Raw genomic sequence first — 17,989 nt, 5'->3', positions numbered from 1 at the left:
TCTTGTGCTTGGAGCAGCCTGTCCTGTAAGGCTGCTCTGGTTTCCTGAGTTTCTTCACCTTTCAGGCCTGCTTCCATGTAACCACCTCATCTGCCATCCCCCAGTACGTCAAAGTCTTCTCCTCTGGAGCCCACCAGCCTGAGCTCTGCTGCTGGCCTTCCTCCCTCCCCTCTGGTGACTGGGACCCCACTGTTTCCTGGTCACAACAGCCAAGGTGGACACTGACGTTCACATCCCTCACCAGCTCTTCCTTCTTGATCAGGAATAGATCCAGGTGAACATCACCCCTATTGGCCCACCAGGCAGACATGTTAAGAAGTCGGTCTAAGATCACCTCCTGGCCAGTGAGTGTCAGGGTAATTACAGTTCTCCATAGGAACCTGCTCATTGACTGGAGACATCCTAAGGTTGCTGACAGAAGATGTTTTCCATTTCTTCTCCACGGTCAAGTAATTTGTAACATCCAACTGGATGTACACGGCTAAGTCTTGGAACTGGGGGTGAGAGTGGCTGGGCACCTCACCTCACTGACTCCTGAGTCACCCATGTCAGGAAGACGTTGTCAATGAGCTCCAAAACCCTCCTTGTCCCCAGCCAGGAACCTGGGAGCTGTGGGACCATAGTCCTGCCCTTGGCCTTGCACAGCCCCACATCACACTGTCCAGGAAGGGCCATGGGCAACATGGGAGGGACAGGATCTGCCTTCCCAGGGCTGGGGGTCAGGGCTTGACCTTTGGTTAATGAAACACATCCAGGTTTACTCAGCATCAGAGAGACCTTTACTTTGCTTTTCCTGAACTGTCATCACTGCCTCCGGTTTTCTACTCTAACCAGATCCTGGAGACCGTTGCTCAGTAGTGTCCCTCAGTGAGACCCATTAACAATACCAGAAACTATGGAGTTTGAATCTGACTTTGATTTCTTGAGAAGTTTCTTCTTCTTCCCCTCAAGGTCTGATGTTCATGGACTCTACACCAAACCCACCAGAGGGGTCATTAAACTGCCTTGGGCTGCTCCTGTGCTGCTGAGCTGGGCTGGGCTCCTGGGACAGAGGGAGCTCCTGGCAAGCGGCAGTGCTGCAGAGAGACAGCTCTGCCCAGGAGCAGCTCCTCTGCACAGCGCAGCAGGGCTGAGGGCTCTGCATGGGGATCTCAGGGAGACGAGCAAGGCAGAGAGAGATGAAAGGTGGTCAGGATTGGGAGGATGACTGAGAGCTCACTGGAGGAGAAACCTTTGCAGCCCTTGCCATGGTAAGTCTCTGGGTGCAGGGCAATGCAGCTGTAGCTCCTGGAGGCATCTCCTAAAACTGGCACAGGCACAGCTGGTGGGATCTGTAAGGAGGGGATCTTGTCAGGCAATGTTGAATAGCTCTGAAGCCAGGTGACCACCCAGGGGTGCCCAGAGCTGTCCTGAAGAGCATGGTCCCTGCCCAGGAGGGATCCTTACAGAGCTCTGGGGAGAAGCGGTGGGGGGAAGGAGTGACCCCTATCACAGCAGGAAAGGTGCTTCTGCTGTGGAGAGGTTGCTGCGTGGCTCAGAGCTGCTCACAGCTCCAGATCACATGCAGGATTTTTCCAAGGGGATGCCCCAAGGACAAGATCAATGCAAGGATTACCAGACACATAAGGAGCTTTCCTGAGCCTGTCTTTTGAGTTTTCTCTCCCAAGGGGTGGGGGGGTGCAGGACAGGATAAATTCAAAACGAGCTCTCCTGCTTAAACAAGTCACTGAGACTCCTGAACTGCAACTCTGAGTGATCAGTACATCTACCAGAAGGCTCATAACATCCCTTCACCACCCCTCTGCCTGTGGACAGCACCTGCATCACCTTTGCTGGACCCATCAGCCTTAGTCTGACCTGTCCTGTTTTCCAGCCTGCAAACAGGAAGATGCCCCCAGGCAGTGCCCTGTGAACAGGCAGGATCTGTAGGGCCAGGGGGAGGGCACAGAGGGTGGGATGGGGTCTGTGAGCACTGACAGGGAAGAGACATGGACAGGGAAACACCTCCCAGGGGGAGAATCTCCAGGCAGCAGGGAAATGATCAGAAATGAGAGGAAACTAAACTCGGAATTGTTATGGGAGGGAGCACAGAGAAAAGTCCCTGTGATCCCCTGCAGTGCAGATCCCTCCTGTGAGCAGCCCCCTGGCCTCCTGTCCCACCCAGCAAAGCCTCTGCCCTCAGGGCCGGGGGCTCCAAGGCATGAAGCAGCTCCTGTGCAGCCAGAGCTCCAGTTCCTCTGCAGAGCACAGGGGCTGAGAGCAGCTGCCCGGCAATGTTGGTGTCTGGGAGGTGGCTGCACAGCTGGGGAAGGGTGACGCTGTCTGAGTGCCCGGCTGCCTCTGCCCTGGCCTCTCTCACACCCACCCTCACCATCTCTGTTCCTTATCATTGGGAAAGTAAGTCTTGATGGCCCTTCTGTGTTAGCAGAACCAGGACAGTCCCCACTGCAGAGCTGGGCTGATTTATCGAGAACCCATGGGCAGAAGCCCTGCTCTTGGTTGCGCGTTTGGCCAGCACTAAGCAGGGCTCCAGCCACAGTGCTGGAGAAAGTTGTCCTAGAAAAAGAGTGTCTGTGTGTGACAGGGGAGGGTCTGTGGGAGTTGGTTTGATGTTTGTCAGAGAACTCTTCCCTGGCTTCTCACTGTGCTTTTTTCTCATGACAATGTGGCATACTCAGGAAAAGCAAATGTCCAACATCAGCTGCATCACCCAGTTCCTCCTCCTGGCATTCACAGACACACGGGAGCTGCAGCTCTTGCACTTCTGTCTCTTCCTGGGCATCTACCTGGCTGCCCTCCTGGGCAACGGCCTCATCATCACCACCATAGCCTGGGACCAGCACCTCCACACCCCCATGTACTTCTTCCTGCTCAGCCTCGCCCTCCTTGACCTGGGCTCCATGTCCACCTTTGTCCCCAAATCCATGGCCAACACCCTCTGGGACACCACAGCCATTTATTTTATGGGATGTGCTGCCCAACTGTTTTGCTTTGTCTTTTTCATTTCAGCAGAGTATTTTCTTCTCATCATCATGTCCTACGACCGCTACATTGCCATCTGCAAACCCCTGCACTACGGGACCCTCCTGGGCAGCAGAGCTTGTGTCCACATGGCAGCAGCTGCCTGGGCCACTGGGTTTCTCTATTCTCTGCTGCACACGGCCAATACATTTTCACTGCCACTGTGCAAGGGCAATGCCCTGGACCAGTTCTTCTGTGAAATCCCCCAGATCCTCAAGCTCTCCTGCTCACAATCCTACCTCAGGGAACTGGGGCTTATGGTGGTCAGTATCTGTTTAGCATTTGGCTGTTTTGTGTTCATCGTGGTGTCCTATGTGCAGATCTTCAGGGCTGTGCTGAGGATCCCCTCTGAGCAGGGACAGCACAAAGCCTTTTCCACCTGCCTCCCTCACCTGGCCGTGGTCTCCCTGTTTGTCAGCACTGGCATGTTTGCCTACCTGAAGCCCCCCTCCATCTCTTCCCCATCCTTGGACCTGGTGGTGTCTGTTCCGTACTTGCTGATACCTCCAACATTGAACCCCCTCATATACAGCATGAGGAACACGGAGCTCAAGGATGCCCTGAGGAAACTGATGGTGGATGCTTTTCAAAAAGAATAAGATACCCATCATCTTCTCTTTATCAGACAACAGTTTTAATGTAACTCATTAGTGGCCCAGACGTGTGTGTGTGTGTGTGTGTGTGTGTGTTGGTGGTGTTTATTCTTTAATCAGTCATGGTATTTTGTTCATCCCTTTTGTAATTCATTGCCTGATTTTCCTTTTAAACCAACTGGCTGTATAAACATGGAGCCATTATCTCTGTGTATTTAAACAAAATAAAGGTCTCTGCAGTGACGGTTTTCTCTGAAATTCTTCCTCCAAGGCCTATTTTGAGGGACAGTTCCTGTGCCTGGGTAGAGGGGAAAAGAGGCCAGCCTGGCAGCCCTGCCAGGGAGTCCCAGCTCTTGTTCTTCCAGAGCTGTTCTGGTTCCACTCCCACACTCTCCTTCTCATCCCTTGTGTTGGTGCAAGGCCTGAGTGCTCTGGCAGCTTGGTCCCCGTCCTGCTGTGTGTCACTGCTGTGAACGCAGGCAGGGACAGGCAATGGGCACTTGTGTCACAGAGGTGGCCTCACAACAGCCTTTCCAGATAGAAAGGTGATCTCCTATGGGTAGAGCATGATGGTTTAGGTCTTCTTCCAAAGATTCTCTAAAGAATATGCATATGAAAGTGGCCATGGATGCAAACCCCAGTGTACAGCTAAACAGTGTGTGCGTGCAGGGCTGTCACACAGCAGTGCCCTCTCACAGCCAGGCCTCCTGCCAGAGACCTGCAGGAGCAGCAGAGCAGGGGCTGCGCTGTGCCCCTGTGCACAGGACACCCCTCAGAAGGAGCCACAGGGCATCATCATGAACTGGCCCCTCACAACCACCATTTCCAGCCCTGCGCTCTCACCGAAAGAGGCTGTTCTTCCCTCCATGGATGGACACTCAATGAGTGTTTCAGCAGTCCATGTTTGCTTTGGACAGATGACATGTGAGTATGCACATCATGTACGTGAGGTGACATGAACGTGAGTGAGCACAAACACCATCAACTACTCCTTTCCATTCTGTGAAGGCCTGTGGAACACACGAGGTCTTGAGCTCACTTTATATTGGGAGGAACAACCTATGGGAAATCACCTGAATGCAGCACTGGGTTGTGCTTCCTTTGACTGAGGTCCCCGTGTCCATTCCTCATGATGCGGGACATCTCAGATGAGTCCAGAGCAGGTGACACAGCACAGGGGTGAGGTGTCTCCCATCCTTTGGGAGTGGCAACAGGAAGCCAGAAGGACACTGTGACTCCTGCCTCTGTGTGTAAAAGGGACAGACTCTGTCTCTGAGCATCCCTGGGTGCATAAGGAGCCCATGAAACCAGTGGACACCTTACAGAACCCAGATATTTATGTCAAAAGTGCCATAGAAACCAGAATGGTTCTTGGGTCCTTAGAAAACACAGACCTCAAACCCATCTTCAAGAAGAGTAGGAGTAGGAACTGGGAGAATAACAGGCTGGCCACCCTACCTCCCTCCCTGGGAAGGGGATGGGACACGTCCTTCTGCAATCATTCCCAGGAATGTGAAGGACAAGGAAGGGACTGCTGAACCCAAATGGACAGGGGAAAGAAAGGCATGTTGTGTACAGGGCGTTTGCAAGGCTCAGCCATGGTCTCCTTCTGGCCAGAGTGGTGCTGATGGGGCTCAGGAAGTGGATGCTGGATGGGAAGTTGGCTGAACCGTCAAGCCCAAATATCATCAGAGATGCAAAGTCCTCCGTGCAGCCAGTTACTGGTGTCATCTCTCAGTGACCAGCACTTGGGGAACACTGTTGAACACCTTTATTCTGCCCTCCTATGATGTAACAGAGTGAACTTTCAGTGCCTTTGAGGATGATGGAGTCCTTGAGCAACCTCACCTGGTTCACCCTGCCCTGAGCAGGAGAGTGAGACAAGATGAGTGAGACAAGATGAGTGAGACAAGGGTTCTCCGTAAACCTGAGTTATTCTGTGATTTGATAGAATTTTTGCCTTGGAGAGGTTGCTGGAGAGGGAATAGGTAGAATAATAATAATAAAAATAAATAAATAAATGAAAAATAAGGCTGTAGAGGAGATCTAGAAGGTGTTAACATAAAAACAGCAGTTCCAGTGAGGAGTGCTTTTCACTCACAGTGTTAGTGCGAAATATATTTGACAAATTTGAACAAGGTGAGGAAGCGAGATGGGTGTCTACAGCCTGTGGGAAAGAGGGGCAGGTATAGGACTGAGTAGAACACGCTTCAGTCTTGGGAGGTCCTGGGTGCTAAGGAGGAGGATGGATGAGTGTGGTATTATGAGGTCAGTTGTGTCTCAGACACTCATAATCCAATCAGAATCCTGTGGCTGTGAAGGGGACAGTGAGGTCAGTTCTGTCTCTGGAGGTGACAGCCCAGCAGCAGGGACATGGCTGGAAAAGAACCTCTGCCTAGGTGCCCACAGGCCCTACCCAGGAGATGGGTAGGAGATGCCTTAGAGATGTGTTACCATGTCCATCCCACCTGAGAACATGACGGGACAGCAGCAGGAACAAGGTCGTGTCTGTCAGAGAAGCTGAGAGGCCCGTAGCAGTCATGGGATTTAGAAAATCATGGTGAGGTCAGGTAAAAGACCACAAGAAGCCTAATGGGTTGGGTTCCCTGCATGAAGGGCAGTTTCTGAAGCGGCCGAGCTTTCCATGGTAGTTGGAAAAAGCAGAAGAGAGAAAAAAAAAAATGCAAAGTGCAATTTGGAAGGTGAGGACTGGATATGAGGAGGAAGAAATGTCAATGGAAGGGCAGTGCTGTGGTGCAACAGGTCACCCAGAGGGAGCTGGATCAGCCCATGGTTTGTGTTCCAAGAGCAGCCAGTGAGGGTGCAGACACAGCAGTGAAGGTGCAGAAATGCTGGGGTGAGAGCAGGTGGGGAAGCGAGATGGGTGTCTGCAGCCTGCAGGGAAAGAGGGGCAGGGGTAGGACCGTGTAGAACAGCCTGTGGTGGAGATGGCAAAGGGCGCTGGCAAGGCCGGAAGGGACCCACAGAACCCAGGTCTCTGTCCCCTTGGCCATGGCAGCTGTCTCTGCCACTGAGGCCCAGGAGAAGCCATGTTGTCCTCATGGCACTGGGGCCTCGGTGCCTCCTTGCAGCCCCATGGGGAAGCTGGAAGTTGTTGTCCCAGTGTTGTCCTTCCCTGGGCCTTGCACACCCACATCCCACGGTCCCAGGAAGAGCCCTGAGCCGTGTGTGAGGGATAGGATCCCTCTTCGCATTGCCTGCAGGTCATGGCCTCTCCTTTCTGCTTCAGAAATCAATCCAAGGGGTTTCTCAGCCTCAGAGCTGAAGAAAAGACTAAAAGGAGACCTCACGGTAGCTACAGCTTCCTCACGAGGGGAGAAGGAAGGAAAGGTACTGATCTCTTTTCTCTGGTGACCAATGACAGAACCCAAGGGAATGGCAGAAGATGTGCCAGGGGAGGGTCATTTGTACATGAGGAAAAGGTTCTTCACCCAGAGGTGCTGGACACTGAACAGGCTCCCAGGGAGGTGTCACGGCCCCAACCTGACAGTGTTCAAGAAGAGACTGGACAATGTCCTCAGACACACGGTGTGAACTGTGGGGTGTCCTGTGCAGGGACAGGAGCTGGACTCCATGATCCTCGTGCACCCCTCCCAACCCAAAAGATTTTATGATTCTATGAAATACTGGGTCAAAAGTCCATGTTGTCACTGTACGGCTGAGTTGCAAAGATACACATCATGTGCATGTCCACTGTGTGCATGTGGTGAGATGAACCCAAGGGCACACAAATGCTATCAGTTATTCCTTGGAGTGCCATAAAGGTCAGTGTGACAGAGATGGTGTTCAGGGGTCTCTTCCAACCTGTGTTATTGCAGGATTCCATAAATCTTTTCCTTGGAGAGCTCTTTCAAGTCAGAATAGACAGAGGAAGAAGAGAAAAATAATAAGAGTCAGAAGCAGAGATACAAAATGCCCCAGTGTAAATACAGCAGCTCCTCTGAAGAATGTTTCTCTAAAGTCTATCTGTTCGCACACTGGATCACAAGGAGGGTGATGGCTGGGTACGATGCCATGTGGTCACTTGTGTCTCAGGAGCTCATAGTCCAGTAGGAAGCCAATGGCTGTGGAGGGCACTGTGAGGTCACTTCTGCCTCTGCAGGGGATAGGCCAACAGGAGGAACATGGCTGGGAAAGGACTGTGAGGTCACACATAGCAGACGAGCAATCGGGCCCAATCAGCATGGCTTTGTGAAAGGCAGGTCCTGCTTGACCAGCCTGATCTCCTTCTATGACAAGGTGACCAGCTGAGCAGATGAGGGAAAGTCTGTCGTGGGGAGTGAATCCGCCACACAGGCTGTGGGTGTTGTGTCCTTAGACTGCAGTAAAGCCTTTGACACCGTATCCCACAGCATCTCCTGGAGAAGCTGCAGCTCATGACCTGGATGGTGTATCTGTGATGGGTAAAGAGCTGGCTGGAAGGCATTTTAGAGCCACTGGTCCGCTTCCTGTTCACATAGGCAATCAGATGAATGCATCACTGCTCTTTATCCCAGTGTAGACAAGCACAAGGCCTTCTCCACCTGGACCTCTCACCTCACCTGTGCCAGCACCCTCGTTCTTGACTGTGGGATGCCCAGAACAACCCTCCCAAGACAGTTTGACAAATTTTGGTTTTTTGCATCATGCCCACATCCCTGCTCAATCCCCTCATCCACAGCTTAAGGACCAGAAAGGTTGGATGCAAGTGGGGCAGTGAGAAAAATGGTCAGGAAAGCTTTGAGGTGCACATGTTGGCAAGCTGTTCTCTTCTGAACAGGCCCAGAGGACCTGGACAGCATTTTCTGTGTCCCAGAAACTCACCTGGAAGGTTGGGATATGGAGAAAAGGTTTGGTCTGGGAAGGGACAGACAGGTGCTGGTGGAACTGGCTGGTGTGACCGTGAGACATCTCTCAAGCACCTCGGAAAAGTCCTGGCTCTCACGGAGGTTGCATGGTCCTCTGAGAAAGAAAATATCAAAAATCACTTATCCTAGAATCATAGAATAATTGTGGTTGGAAGAGATCCTCAAGATCATCGAGTCCAATCATAACCTAAACCTGGCACTAAACTATCTGTATGTCATTTAAACACCTTCAGTGATGATGACTCCACAACCTCGCTGGGCAGTCTGTTCTGTTGCTTCTAAACCCTTTTCCCCAAAGAATTTTTTCCTGATATCCAATCTAAACCTCCCTGTGTGCAACTTGAGGCCATTTCCTCTTGTCCTATCACTTGCTACTTGGGAGAAGAGACCAACACCCACCATGATGAAACCTCCTTTCAGGCAGTTGTGGACAGTGACAAGGTCTCCCCTCAGCCTCCTTTTCTTCAGGCTGAACAGCCCCGGCTCCCTCAACCGCTCCTTATAAGACTGGTGCTCCAGACCCTTCACCAGCCTTGTCACCCTCCTCTGAACTCTCTCCAGCAACTCAATGTCTTCCTTGCCATGAGGGACCTAAAACTGACCCCAGGATTCAAGGTGTGGCCTCACCAGTGCCGAGTACAAAGGGATGATCACTTCTTTAGTCCTGCTAAAGCTCGGATTGGATCAAGGCTTGAACACCTTGGTCTGACCGAGTTTCTGACAGGTTGGACTGCAGACTCCTGAGGTCCCTTCAACCTCAGTTCTCTTATGATCCCATGGTGATGTTGGGCTCTGTTTCTAAGTGGAGCAGAGCAGACGATGATGGGGCAGAATCCACCTGTGCTGTAGGTGACCATCTAAACCAACATCTCAGCCAGTGAACCAGCCAACACCTCAGTGTGACTCGCTCTGGGCAAAGTGTGAGGAGTCCAGGGCAGGGAAGGTTCAGAGAGCATGGGGTGCTATGGAAGACACAAAATGATCTTGGCTTCTTGCTTGTAAGCTCATTGTATGTCAGCTAATGTCAATGAAAATTAAAATAAGAAGAACTGAAGACAAAGATCCAAAGCAAAGGAAGGTGTCAACATACTTCTTATTTGTTTGTTTATTTATCCACTCATTTATTTATGTATTTGCTATTTATTTATTTGTTTGTTTGTTTGTTTGTCTTTCTAGGAGGGTTACTTTTCTTTGAAAGAGTTTTCCAAAACTGGGCATGGATTTAGGACACAGATTTCTTCACCTCCAGGGACACAAACACCTGGTGCCAGTGTAGGTGCCCCAGGAACCCCTGCCCAGGCTCCACCTGCATTACAAGGTGCTCTGGTCTCCCCTTGTCCTGTGTGATAGATGCCAATTCCAGGCAGGCACCTCAGGTACATTGGGACCCCTAAAACAGCAGTGGTTGTTTATGGTGGGACAACTGATGACTGATGTCTGCCTTGAAAGGTGCACGTCTTTGTTGTTCTTTTTTGGTTTTTGGTGTTTTTTTGGGGGGTTTGTTTGTTTGTGTGGGTTCGGTTTTTGTTTCCGTTGTTTTTTTTCTTTTTTTTTTTTATTTTTTTTGTGTTGGCTTTTTGTGTGTGTTTTTTTGGTGTGATTTTTGGTTTTGGTTTTGGATTTTTTTACATATTAAAACAAACAAAAAAAAAAAAGCCAAAAACTGAATTAATGGGAAGTGTACTAAGAGCAGAAGAGATATCGGTCTTCCCCTGTACTTCTATTACCAACACTCTATTATTTCATCTCCCTCATCATTTAGAAGTTCCCACCTCTCCAGATTAAATGTCCCTGTCAAAGGACAACTTTCAAGCACTGTCTGGATGTTTGCCCTTCCCAGTGCTCTCAGGTTTCTCCTCCACTTGCTCTTTGGTCATTCAGTTCCTCTCAACTGTCTGGTTTCTGCTTTGAGCTTCAGGGAGTTACAAACTTGCCCCATTCTTCAGAGCTCTAATTAACATGGCAGTCAACACATTCATTGTGTTTATTTCTATCCTTTCGTGTGTCTCTGTCTAAACTGGTTCTTGTGTGGATGTCCCTTGTGGATGGTGGACCTCATCAGATCCAGCTTACACACACAGCTGAGGAAAGTGTTTTACTGTTTGTTAAACTGTGCAGTGTTTGCACAGGAGAGCCGGAGGAGCTGGTGCACAGGAGCTGCAGCATCTCCTGCAGAGCTCAGTGGAGAACTCTGATGTGAGGAGAAGTGATGCAAGTCTCTGGTGGCCAATGAGGGAACCGGCAGACTGGGGGTGGGGGGTGAGGAGTGAGGTTGTCCTTACAGTGTCCAGCCTCAAGGGACTGTTCAGATGTCTTCAGGAGACCCTCTGGATCAATGTCCAGTGTAGAATGCTGCTGTCACTTCTTCTATACACTGGAAAATGACACAAAATACCCTTGAAAGAAAAAAACCTCCTTTATGAAATCTTCTTTGAAATATTCAGCAGCAAGTGTCCCATTGAAACCTCTCCAGTTAGTTCTACAAGTCTGGAAGATTTGAAGAAAATTAGGGAAATAAACATTGCTCGTTAGGGCTTTCTGTGTTTTAATGAGCCCCATGGTGCTGAGTCCATGAACCTCAGATACCAAGGAGAAACTGAAGAATCTGCTCAAGAAGTCCAAGTCAGAAGCAAACTCCAGAGTACCTTGAAGCATTAATGGGCCCCACTGAGGGCTGTTACTGACAAAGCCTCCCCAGGGACTCGTTAGAGCAGATAATTGAAGGCTGTGATTGCTTCAAGCAAAGGCAAAGAGCAGCAGCTCTGATGCTGAGAAAACCCTTGGTTTGTTTGATGAAGGACAATGGCCAAGCCTTGACCCCATGTCCCTAGGAAGGGAGATCCTGTTCCTTACGTGTGCCTCAGGCTCTTTCTGGGGATGTGGGGAGTGCGATGCCCAGTGCAGGACAATGGTGTGACACTCCCTGGGGGTGCAAGGAGGCAATGGGGTGCCATGGCCATGACAACCATGTGTCTCCTCTTAGGCCTTGGGACACAAGCCAAAGCCAAGAGGATGAAGACCTTGGCTCTTGCAGGGACATCCAACCTTGCCAGTGCCCTTGGCCATCTCCACCATGGTCCATCCTACACTGCCCCAGGCCTGTGGCTGTTTCCCCACAGGCTGCAGACACCCCATGCACTTCCCCACCTTGTTCTCACCCCAGTGTGTCCCCACCTGTGCTGCTGTCTCTCCATCCTCACCAGCTGTTCCTGGAAACACAACGTCATGGCTTGATCCGGGGTCCTTCTGAATGACCACAGCACTGTGCTCAGAATGACATTTCTTTATCCTGAGCTCCAGTCTGCACCTCCAGAGCTGCAGTTTCTGATGGTTTTCCTTTCTCATGCTGTTTCCATCTACTAAAAAGAAAAAGTGCCATCATCTTGGAAAGTGATTTTCAACATTTCTGAAGCTACTACTACCTTTTCTTGTCATGATTTTATCACAGCCACCAACTAAGACCATGAGAGCTGCTCACATCCTGCTCCCAGTCCTCAAGTGGGATAAGAGAGAGAAATGAAAGGGAAGAGAGAAACCTGTGAGTTTATAAAAAAATATGATAAGACAATGAAAATAATACACTGCTACTTCTAATATGCTTATACTAAAATACACATAAAGTAAAATATATGATACACAGTGCAATCCCCCACATAACTCCAGTTGTGCTGAGCAGGCAGCCCCAAAGAAGAGAGCACCCTGGTCCTGAACAGCTGATCCCAGCAAGAGAAAGTAAAAGTGCAAAAGGCAGAGAGGCCCAAGGACCAACTGAAAATCAGGAAAACATCATAAAACTGCACTAACACTGAACTCCCAATAGAATGGAACTTCCAAACAGAGTCAATCAAAGTAGCCGTCAAACCAAAACTAACTGGCTGGAAAGGGCATCTCCAGCTTTATACTGAGCATGACACTAATGGTAGAGAACAGCTCGTTGATTGACCCGGATGTCAATCCAGGTGCTGTCCTGTCTGTGCCCCCTCTTGCCAATTTGCATCTGCAGCTGGATGGCCAAAGAAGTCCTTGGTTTCCCTCACAACAGCCGAGATCTCAGTGAGTTCTGACATTCCTTTCATAGCAAATGGCAAACACTGTAAAGCTGCTAAAAGACAGAATTAACTCTATCCCAGGGAAGAAACATCATTATCTCACTATTGTCATAGTAAATCTAAACAAAAGACTGTACTGGCTGTGAAGGACAGAGGTTCAAAATGCATGAAGAAAATTAACTCAATTTCAGTAAAACCAGCACGTTTCCTCAGCCTCCCCTTCACCAGGCTAAAGAAGTTTGGGTCTCTCAACATCTTCACACATGACCCAGACTTTCTCTGGCCACACGACAGCTCCTCCCGTTCCTCCAGAATGGGGAACCTCACAGTGGGACACACCGCTCCAGATGTGACCACACCAGTGCTGAGTCACGATGGACAATAAGTGCCCTTGTCTGGGTGGCCACGCCCCTCCCAGTGCAGCCCAGTGTGCTCATGGGCATATTCCTGTTTAGCAGCACTGAGAACTGGCTGAACATCCAGGCTCAGAGGGTTGTGAGCAGTGACACAAAGCCCAGCAGGAGGTACCATGAGGAGCACTGAAGGACACCATAACCCTACCCAACATCTCTTCCCCACAGATGTCTCTTGGGTCCCTGGAACCACCTCAGTGACAAGAGGGAGAGCACTTCCTGTATAGGGTGGAGGAGATGGGGACTGGAATGAGGGTCCTGGGCACTTTTTCCTGGTTGTTCATGCAGCAAGAAGCTGAGCTGGATATTTGGAGAGAAGAACTCTTCTTAGGAGCCTCCAAAGGGCTTGGGGATGGTCTACAGTTTCCTGCATGCTGCCTTTTCTGGTGGAGACCACAGAGGCTGCCAGCCCTTTAGAGGACCCAGGACAGGCCTTGTCCTTCCTCTGGTCACAGCTGGACCCCAGTTCTCCAGCTTAGCCCCAGCTCAGGAGCCTTGTCTAGGGGTGAGTTTTGGGGTAAGGTTGATAAGAGGGGTGCATAAGTTTGTCTCAAGGACATGTGATGAGCACCAGCACTGAAGTACCAGAGCAACATGATGTGGCTTCTGGGTGAATACGTTCTTCAGTGCAAGTCCTGACACAGGGTCCCAGACTTGCTTTCCATGCCACCCTTCATGAGGGATGATGCACTCAGAGATGGCAAGTGGGGGACACCAATCCTTCTCCAGCTACTTCCCAGGCCTGGTGAAGCACCAGGACAGCAAGGACTTCTGGCCCTGCACCCCAAACTCTGGGTATAATCTTGGGGCAGTTGAACACCAGCATTTTTCTCTCCAAGGCCATTTCCAGCCCAGGTCAGCTCCTGTCTGACCTCCCCCATTCCTCCTCTGATCTGCTCTGGTGCTCCTGGTCCCATCCTACTCTCCCCACTGGGCCCCAAACCGGCACTGATGCTCTGCAGAGCAGATTGCCTGCAGAACCATGGGGTGACTGCACACAGGTTGTGCTGCTCAGTGAGGGACACAGATGCAGCTGGATGGGCTGCACCGTCACTGAGCTCTTTCCTGGGGGTCTAAAGCTCTGGAATGGGTCCAGAGCATTTCTTGGGATTCATTGGGTTTTCCGCTCATTTCTGTTCAGCAATCCCTTCCTTGTCCTTCAGGTTCCTGGAAACTGGTGCAGGAAGACATGACCTATCCCCTTTCCAGGGACAGAGGTATGCTGACCACCCCTTCATTCTTCAAATTCTCCTTCCTGCCCTTCTTGAAGATGGGTTTGACATCTTCCTTTCCTGAGGACCTCAGAACTTCTCTGATTCTGCTGTCACTCTTGGTAGCACAATCCAGAATCATGGGCAAGGGTGAGAGAGCGCTTGAAATGAGCCTGTCCCAGCAGCTGAGATGAATCTCACTGGGCCACTGAGGTTTGTTCCTGGAATCACACACAGAAATGCCACGGTTCCAACAGGCATCCATATCTGAGTTTGTCTCAGGACTCCTTCTGCACCCAGGGATGCTCACAGACAGAATCTGACCCTTTTGCACATAGAGGCCGTAGTCTCAGTTTCTTTCTGGCCTCCTGTTGCCACTCCAAAGGGATGTGAGAAACCTCAGCCCTGTGCTGTGCCACCTGCTCTGCACACATCTGAGGTGTCCCATGTCATGAGGAATGGACACGGGAACATCAGTTCAAGGAAGAAGATCCCAGTGGGTTGTTTCCCCTGGGCTGTTACTCCCAATGTGAAGTGACCTTGAGACACTGTCTGTGCCACAGGCCTTCATGGAACCCCCAGAAACAGCTGCTGTCGTTAGTGTTCACCTGGATTCATCTGACCTCTGGTACATGATGTGCATGCTCATATCTCACCTCTACAATGCAGACATGGATTTCTGACCTACTCATTCAGTGTCCATCCATGGAGGGAAGAGCAATGTCTGTGAGCTGGGGAGAGAGGCCAGGGCTGGTAGTGCGGGGCCAGACCATGGCGATGCCCTGGGGCAGATGCTGTGGTGTGTCCAGTGCACAGGGGCACAGCCCAGCCCCTGCTCTGCTGGTCCTGCAGGTCTCTGGCAGGAGGCCTGGCTGTGAGAGGACACTGCTGTGTGCCAGCCTGCACACACACACTGTTCAGCTGTACAATGGTGTTTCATATGTGGGTCACTTTCTTGGGCATGTTCTTGAGAGAACCTTTGTAAGAAGACCTAAACCTTGAAGCCCTGCCCATAGGAGATCACCTTTCTATCCGGAAAGGCTGTTGTGAGTCCAGCTCTGTCACAGCAGTGCCCATTGCCTGTCCCTGCCTGCGCTCACAGCACTGACACACAGCAGGACGGGGACCAAGCTGCCAGAGCACTCAGGCCTTGCACCAACACAAGGGGTGAGAAGGAGAGTGTGGGAGTGGAACCAGAACAGCTCTGGAAGGCCAAGTGCTGGTTCTCCCTGTCTCTGCTGCCATGAGAGAGCTCTTTTCCCTTCCACCCATTCACACGGGAACTGTCCCTGCAGCTCCAGAAAGGTCTTGAAGTTAAGATGCCAGTAGAAAAAAAATTGTTGAAGGTCGTTTATTTTACTTAAACACAGAGAACACGAATTCCTCACTGACACAGCCACTCGGTGAGAAAAGAAAAGCAGGCAGCGAATTGCAAAGGGAATTAAAATATTTTCATAATAAACAAACACAAGGAGGAACAAAAAATACTGCAGACAGGATGAATCTACAATGAGTTAGACTATAACTCTTATATAGAACAAGATAGAGCCAGTTTATAGCTTCAGAAATAATCCAGTCATCTGTGTCCTCAGGGCATCCTTGAGCTCCTGGTTCCTCATGCTGTAGATGAGGGGGTTCACTGCTGCAGGCACCACCGAGTACAGAACAGACACCACCAGGTCCAGGGATGGGGAGGAGATGGAGGGGGGCTTCAGGTAGGCGAACATGGAAGTGCTGATAAGCAGGGAGACCACAGCCAGGTGAGGGAGACAGGTGGAAAAGGCTTTGTGCCGCCCCTGCTCAGAGGGGATCCTCAGCACGGCCCTGAAGATCTGTACATAGGAGAGCACAATGAAGAGAAAACACCCAAATCCTATTAATAGACTAAACACAATAAGCCCAAGTTCCCTGAGGTAGGAGTGTGAGAAGGAGAGCTTGAGGATCTGGGAGATTTCACAGAAGAACTGGCCCAGGGCATTGCCCTTGCACAGTGGCAGTGAAAATGTATTGGCCGTGTGCAGCAGAGCATTGAGAAACCCAGTGGCCCAAGCAGCTGCTGCCATGTGGACACAAGCTCTGCTGCCCAGGAGGGTCCCGTAGTGCAGGGGTTTGCAGATGGCAACGGAGCGGTCGTAGGACATCACTGTGAGAAGAGAATACTCTGCACCAAACAAGAAAAATACAAAGAAGACCTGGGCAGCACATCCTGCATAGGAAATGACTGTGGAATCCCACAGAGAGTTGGCCATGGACTTGGGGACAGTGGTGGAGATGCAGCCCAGGTCAAGGAGGGTGAGGTTGAGCAGGAAGAAGTACATGAGGGTGTGGAGGTGCTGATCCCAGGCTATGGTGGTGATCATGAGGCCGTTGCCCAGGAGGGCAGCCAGGTAGATGCCCAGGAAGAGCCAGAAGTGCAAGAACTGCCGCTCCCGTGTGTCTGAGAACGCCAGTAGGAGGAACTGGGTGATGGAGCTGCTGTTGGACATTTGCTGTCTGTGGGTATGAGGACCTGTGCAAGGAGGAAAGACAGTGACGAGTTAGGGGAGAAATCTCTGGAAATAAATGTGCTGTTTCTCATGGAAAACCCCCTCCCTGATGAAGAGATGTTTCCCCTCATTCTCTCTTTCTACCAGCTGAGAAAAACAGTTCATCACAGTTTAAAATGCAGCTTGGACATCTCGTTTCCATGGACACACCTGTGAGGCAAGATCCACTGAACTGGTGTCAGAACAAAAACTGATCCACACTCCCACCCCAACCCCAGAGAGCAAGAGCTCCAGGGACAGGTGGAGAAACAGGGAAGGACACTGCAGTGCTACCAGAAAATAAAGCAAGGACAGAAAGGCAGACGGGCATGCTGCGGAACCTTCTCGTTGCCCAGCTGTACTGCTGACACTCACATAATGACACTGTAGGGCAAGTACTTTTAGCACCTGTCTTGTGTTCCACGTTCCCTGAATCCTTCCCCTGGAGGTCCAGCTGCTGAGGTGGAGACTCAGGACCTGGACCCCATGGCTTTGGGGCAGAGGCTCTGCTGGGGAGGAGAGGAGACCAGGGGTTGCACTGGGAAATGTGTCTGCACTGCAGGGGGTTCCTGAATCCCCTTCCCAGCATTTCTGGTCCATCTCCCTCTCCCTGGCCATGTCTGTGCTGCCTGCAGCTGTGTCTCTGTCCCTGGGTCTGCTCCCTGTCAGTGTCACAGACCCCGTCCCACCCGCTGTGTGTTCAGCTCTGTCCTGCTCACACCTCCTGGCACTGCCCAGGGGCAGCTCTGTGTGTGCAGGGGCTCAGGAGCAGCTCAGACAAGTCCTAACGAGAACTGGGGTCTCAGTGTCTTCTCCAAACCAGAGACATAAATCCCCATCTCCCACTGCACACCCAGACAGCCAAGAGTGGAAATTGAAAGCACAGACTCCTTCCCTTGCAGCTGTTCCTGTCTTGATGTCGTTGTTCAGAAGGACCCTCTGCCATGTCTGTGGGGTTGATCAGGAGCTCTGAGCAGCACTGACCCACACAGCAGCCTTCAACCCCACAAGCTCCCTGCCTGCCCTGCCGGGGGTCGCTCCTTCCACCCACAGCTGCTGCCATGGGATCTCCCTGGGCAGGCTGAGCACTGACCCTGGCAGGCGGCAGAGTCCCTGCCCCAGCACAGCCCTGGGGTGCAGGGACCCTGCTCTAGCAGGACAGCCCTGGGCACCCCTGGTTGCACAACTTGCTTCTCAGATTTTTGAAGTTGCTGAAAAAGATCCCCGTCCTTACAGATCGCACCAGCTGTGCCTGTGCCAGTTTGAGGAGATGCCTCCAGGAGCTACAGCTGCATTGCCCTGCACCCAG

The 17,989-nt window shown here is 51.2% G+C and overlaps 1 protein-coding gene across 1 annotated transcript; it reads left to right on the top strand.

Moving 5' to 3' along the window:
• Positions 1 to 3,032: 3,032 nt before the first annotated feature.
• On the top strand, positions 3,033 to 3,620 carry LOC136116159 (olfactory receptor 14J1-like). Its single transcript, XM_065862365.2, has one exon. It carries the CDS (start codon positions 3,033 to 3,035, stop codon positions 3,618 to 3,620), a length of 588 nt encoding a protein of 195 aa, XP_065718437.2.
• The last annotated feature ends 14,369 nt before the right edge of the window (positions 3,621 to 17,989 follow it).

The sequence above is a fragment of the Patagioenas fasciata genome, chromosome 7 (genome assembly GCF_037038585.1).
Source record: "Patagioenas fasciata isolate bPatFas1 chromosome 7, bPatFas1.hap1, whole genome shotgun sequence".
Lineage (NCBI taxonomy): Eukaryota > Metazoa > Chordata > Aves > Columbiformes > Columbidae > Patagioenas > Patagioenas fasciata.
This window is presented reverse-complemented; position numbering and strand designations above follow the sequence as displayed.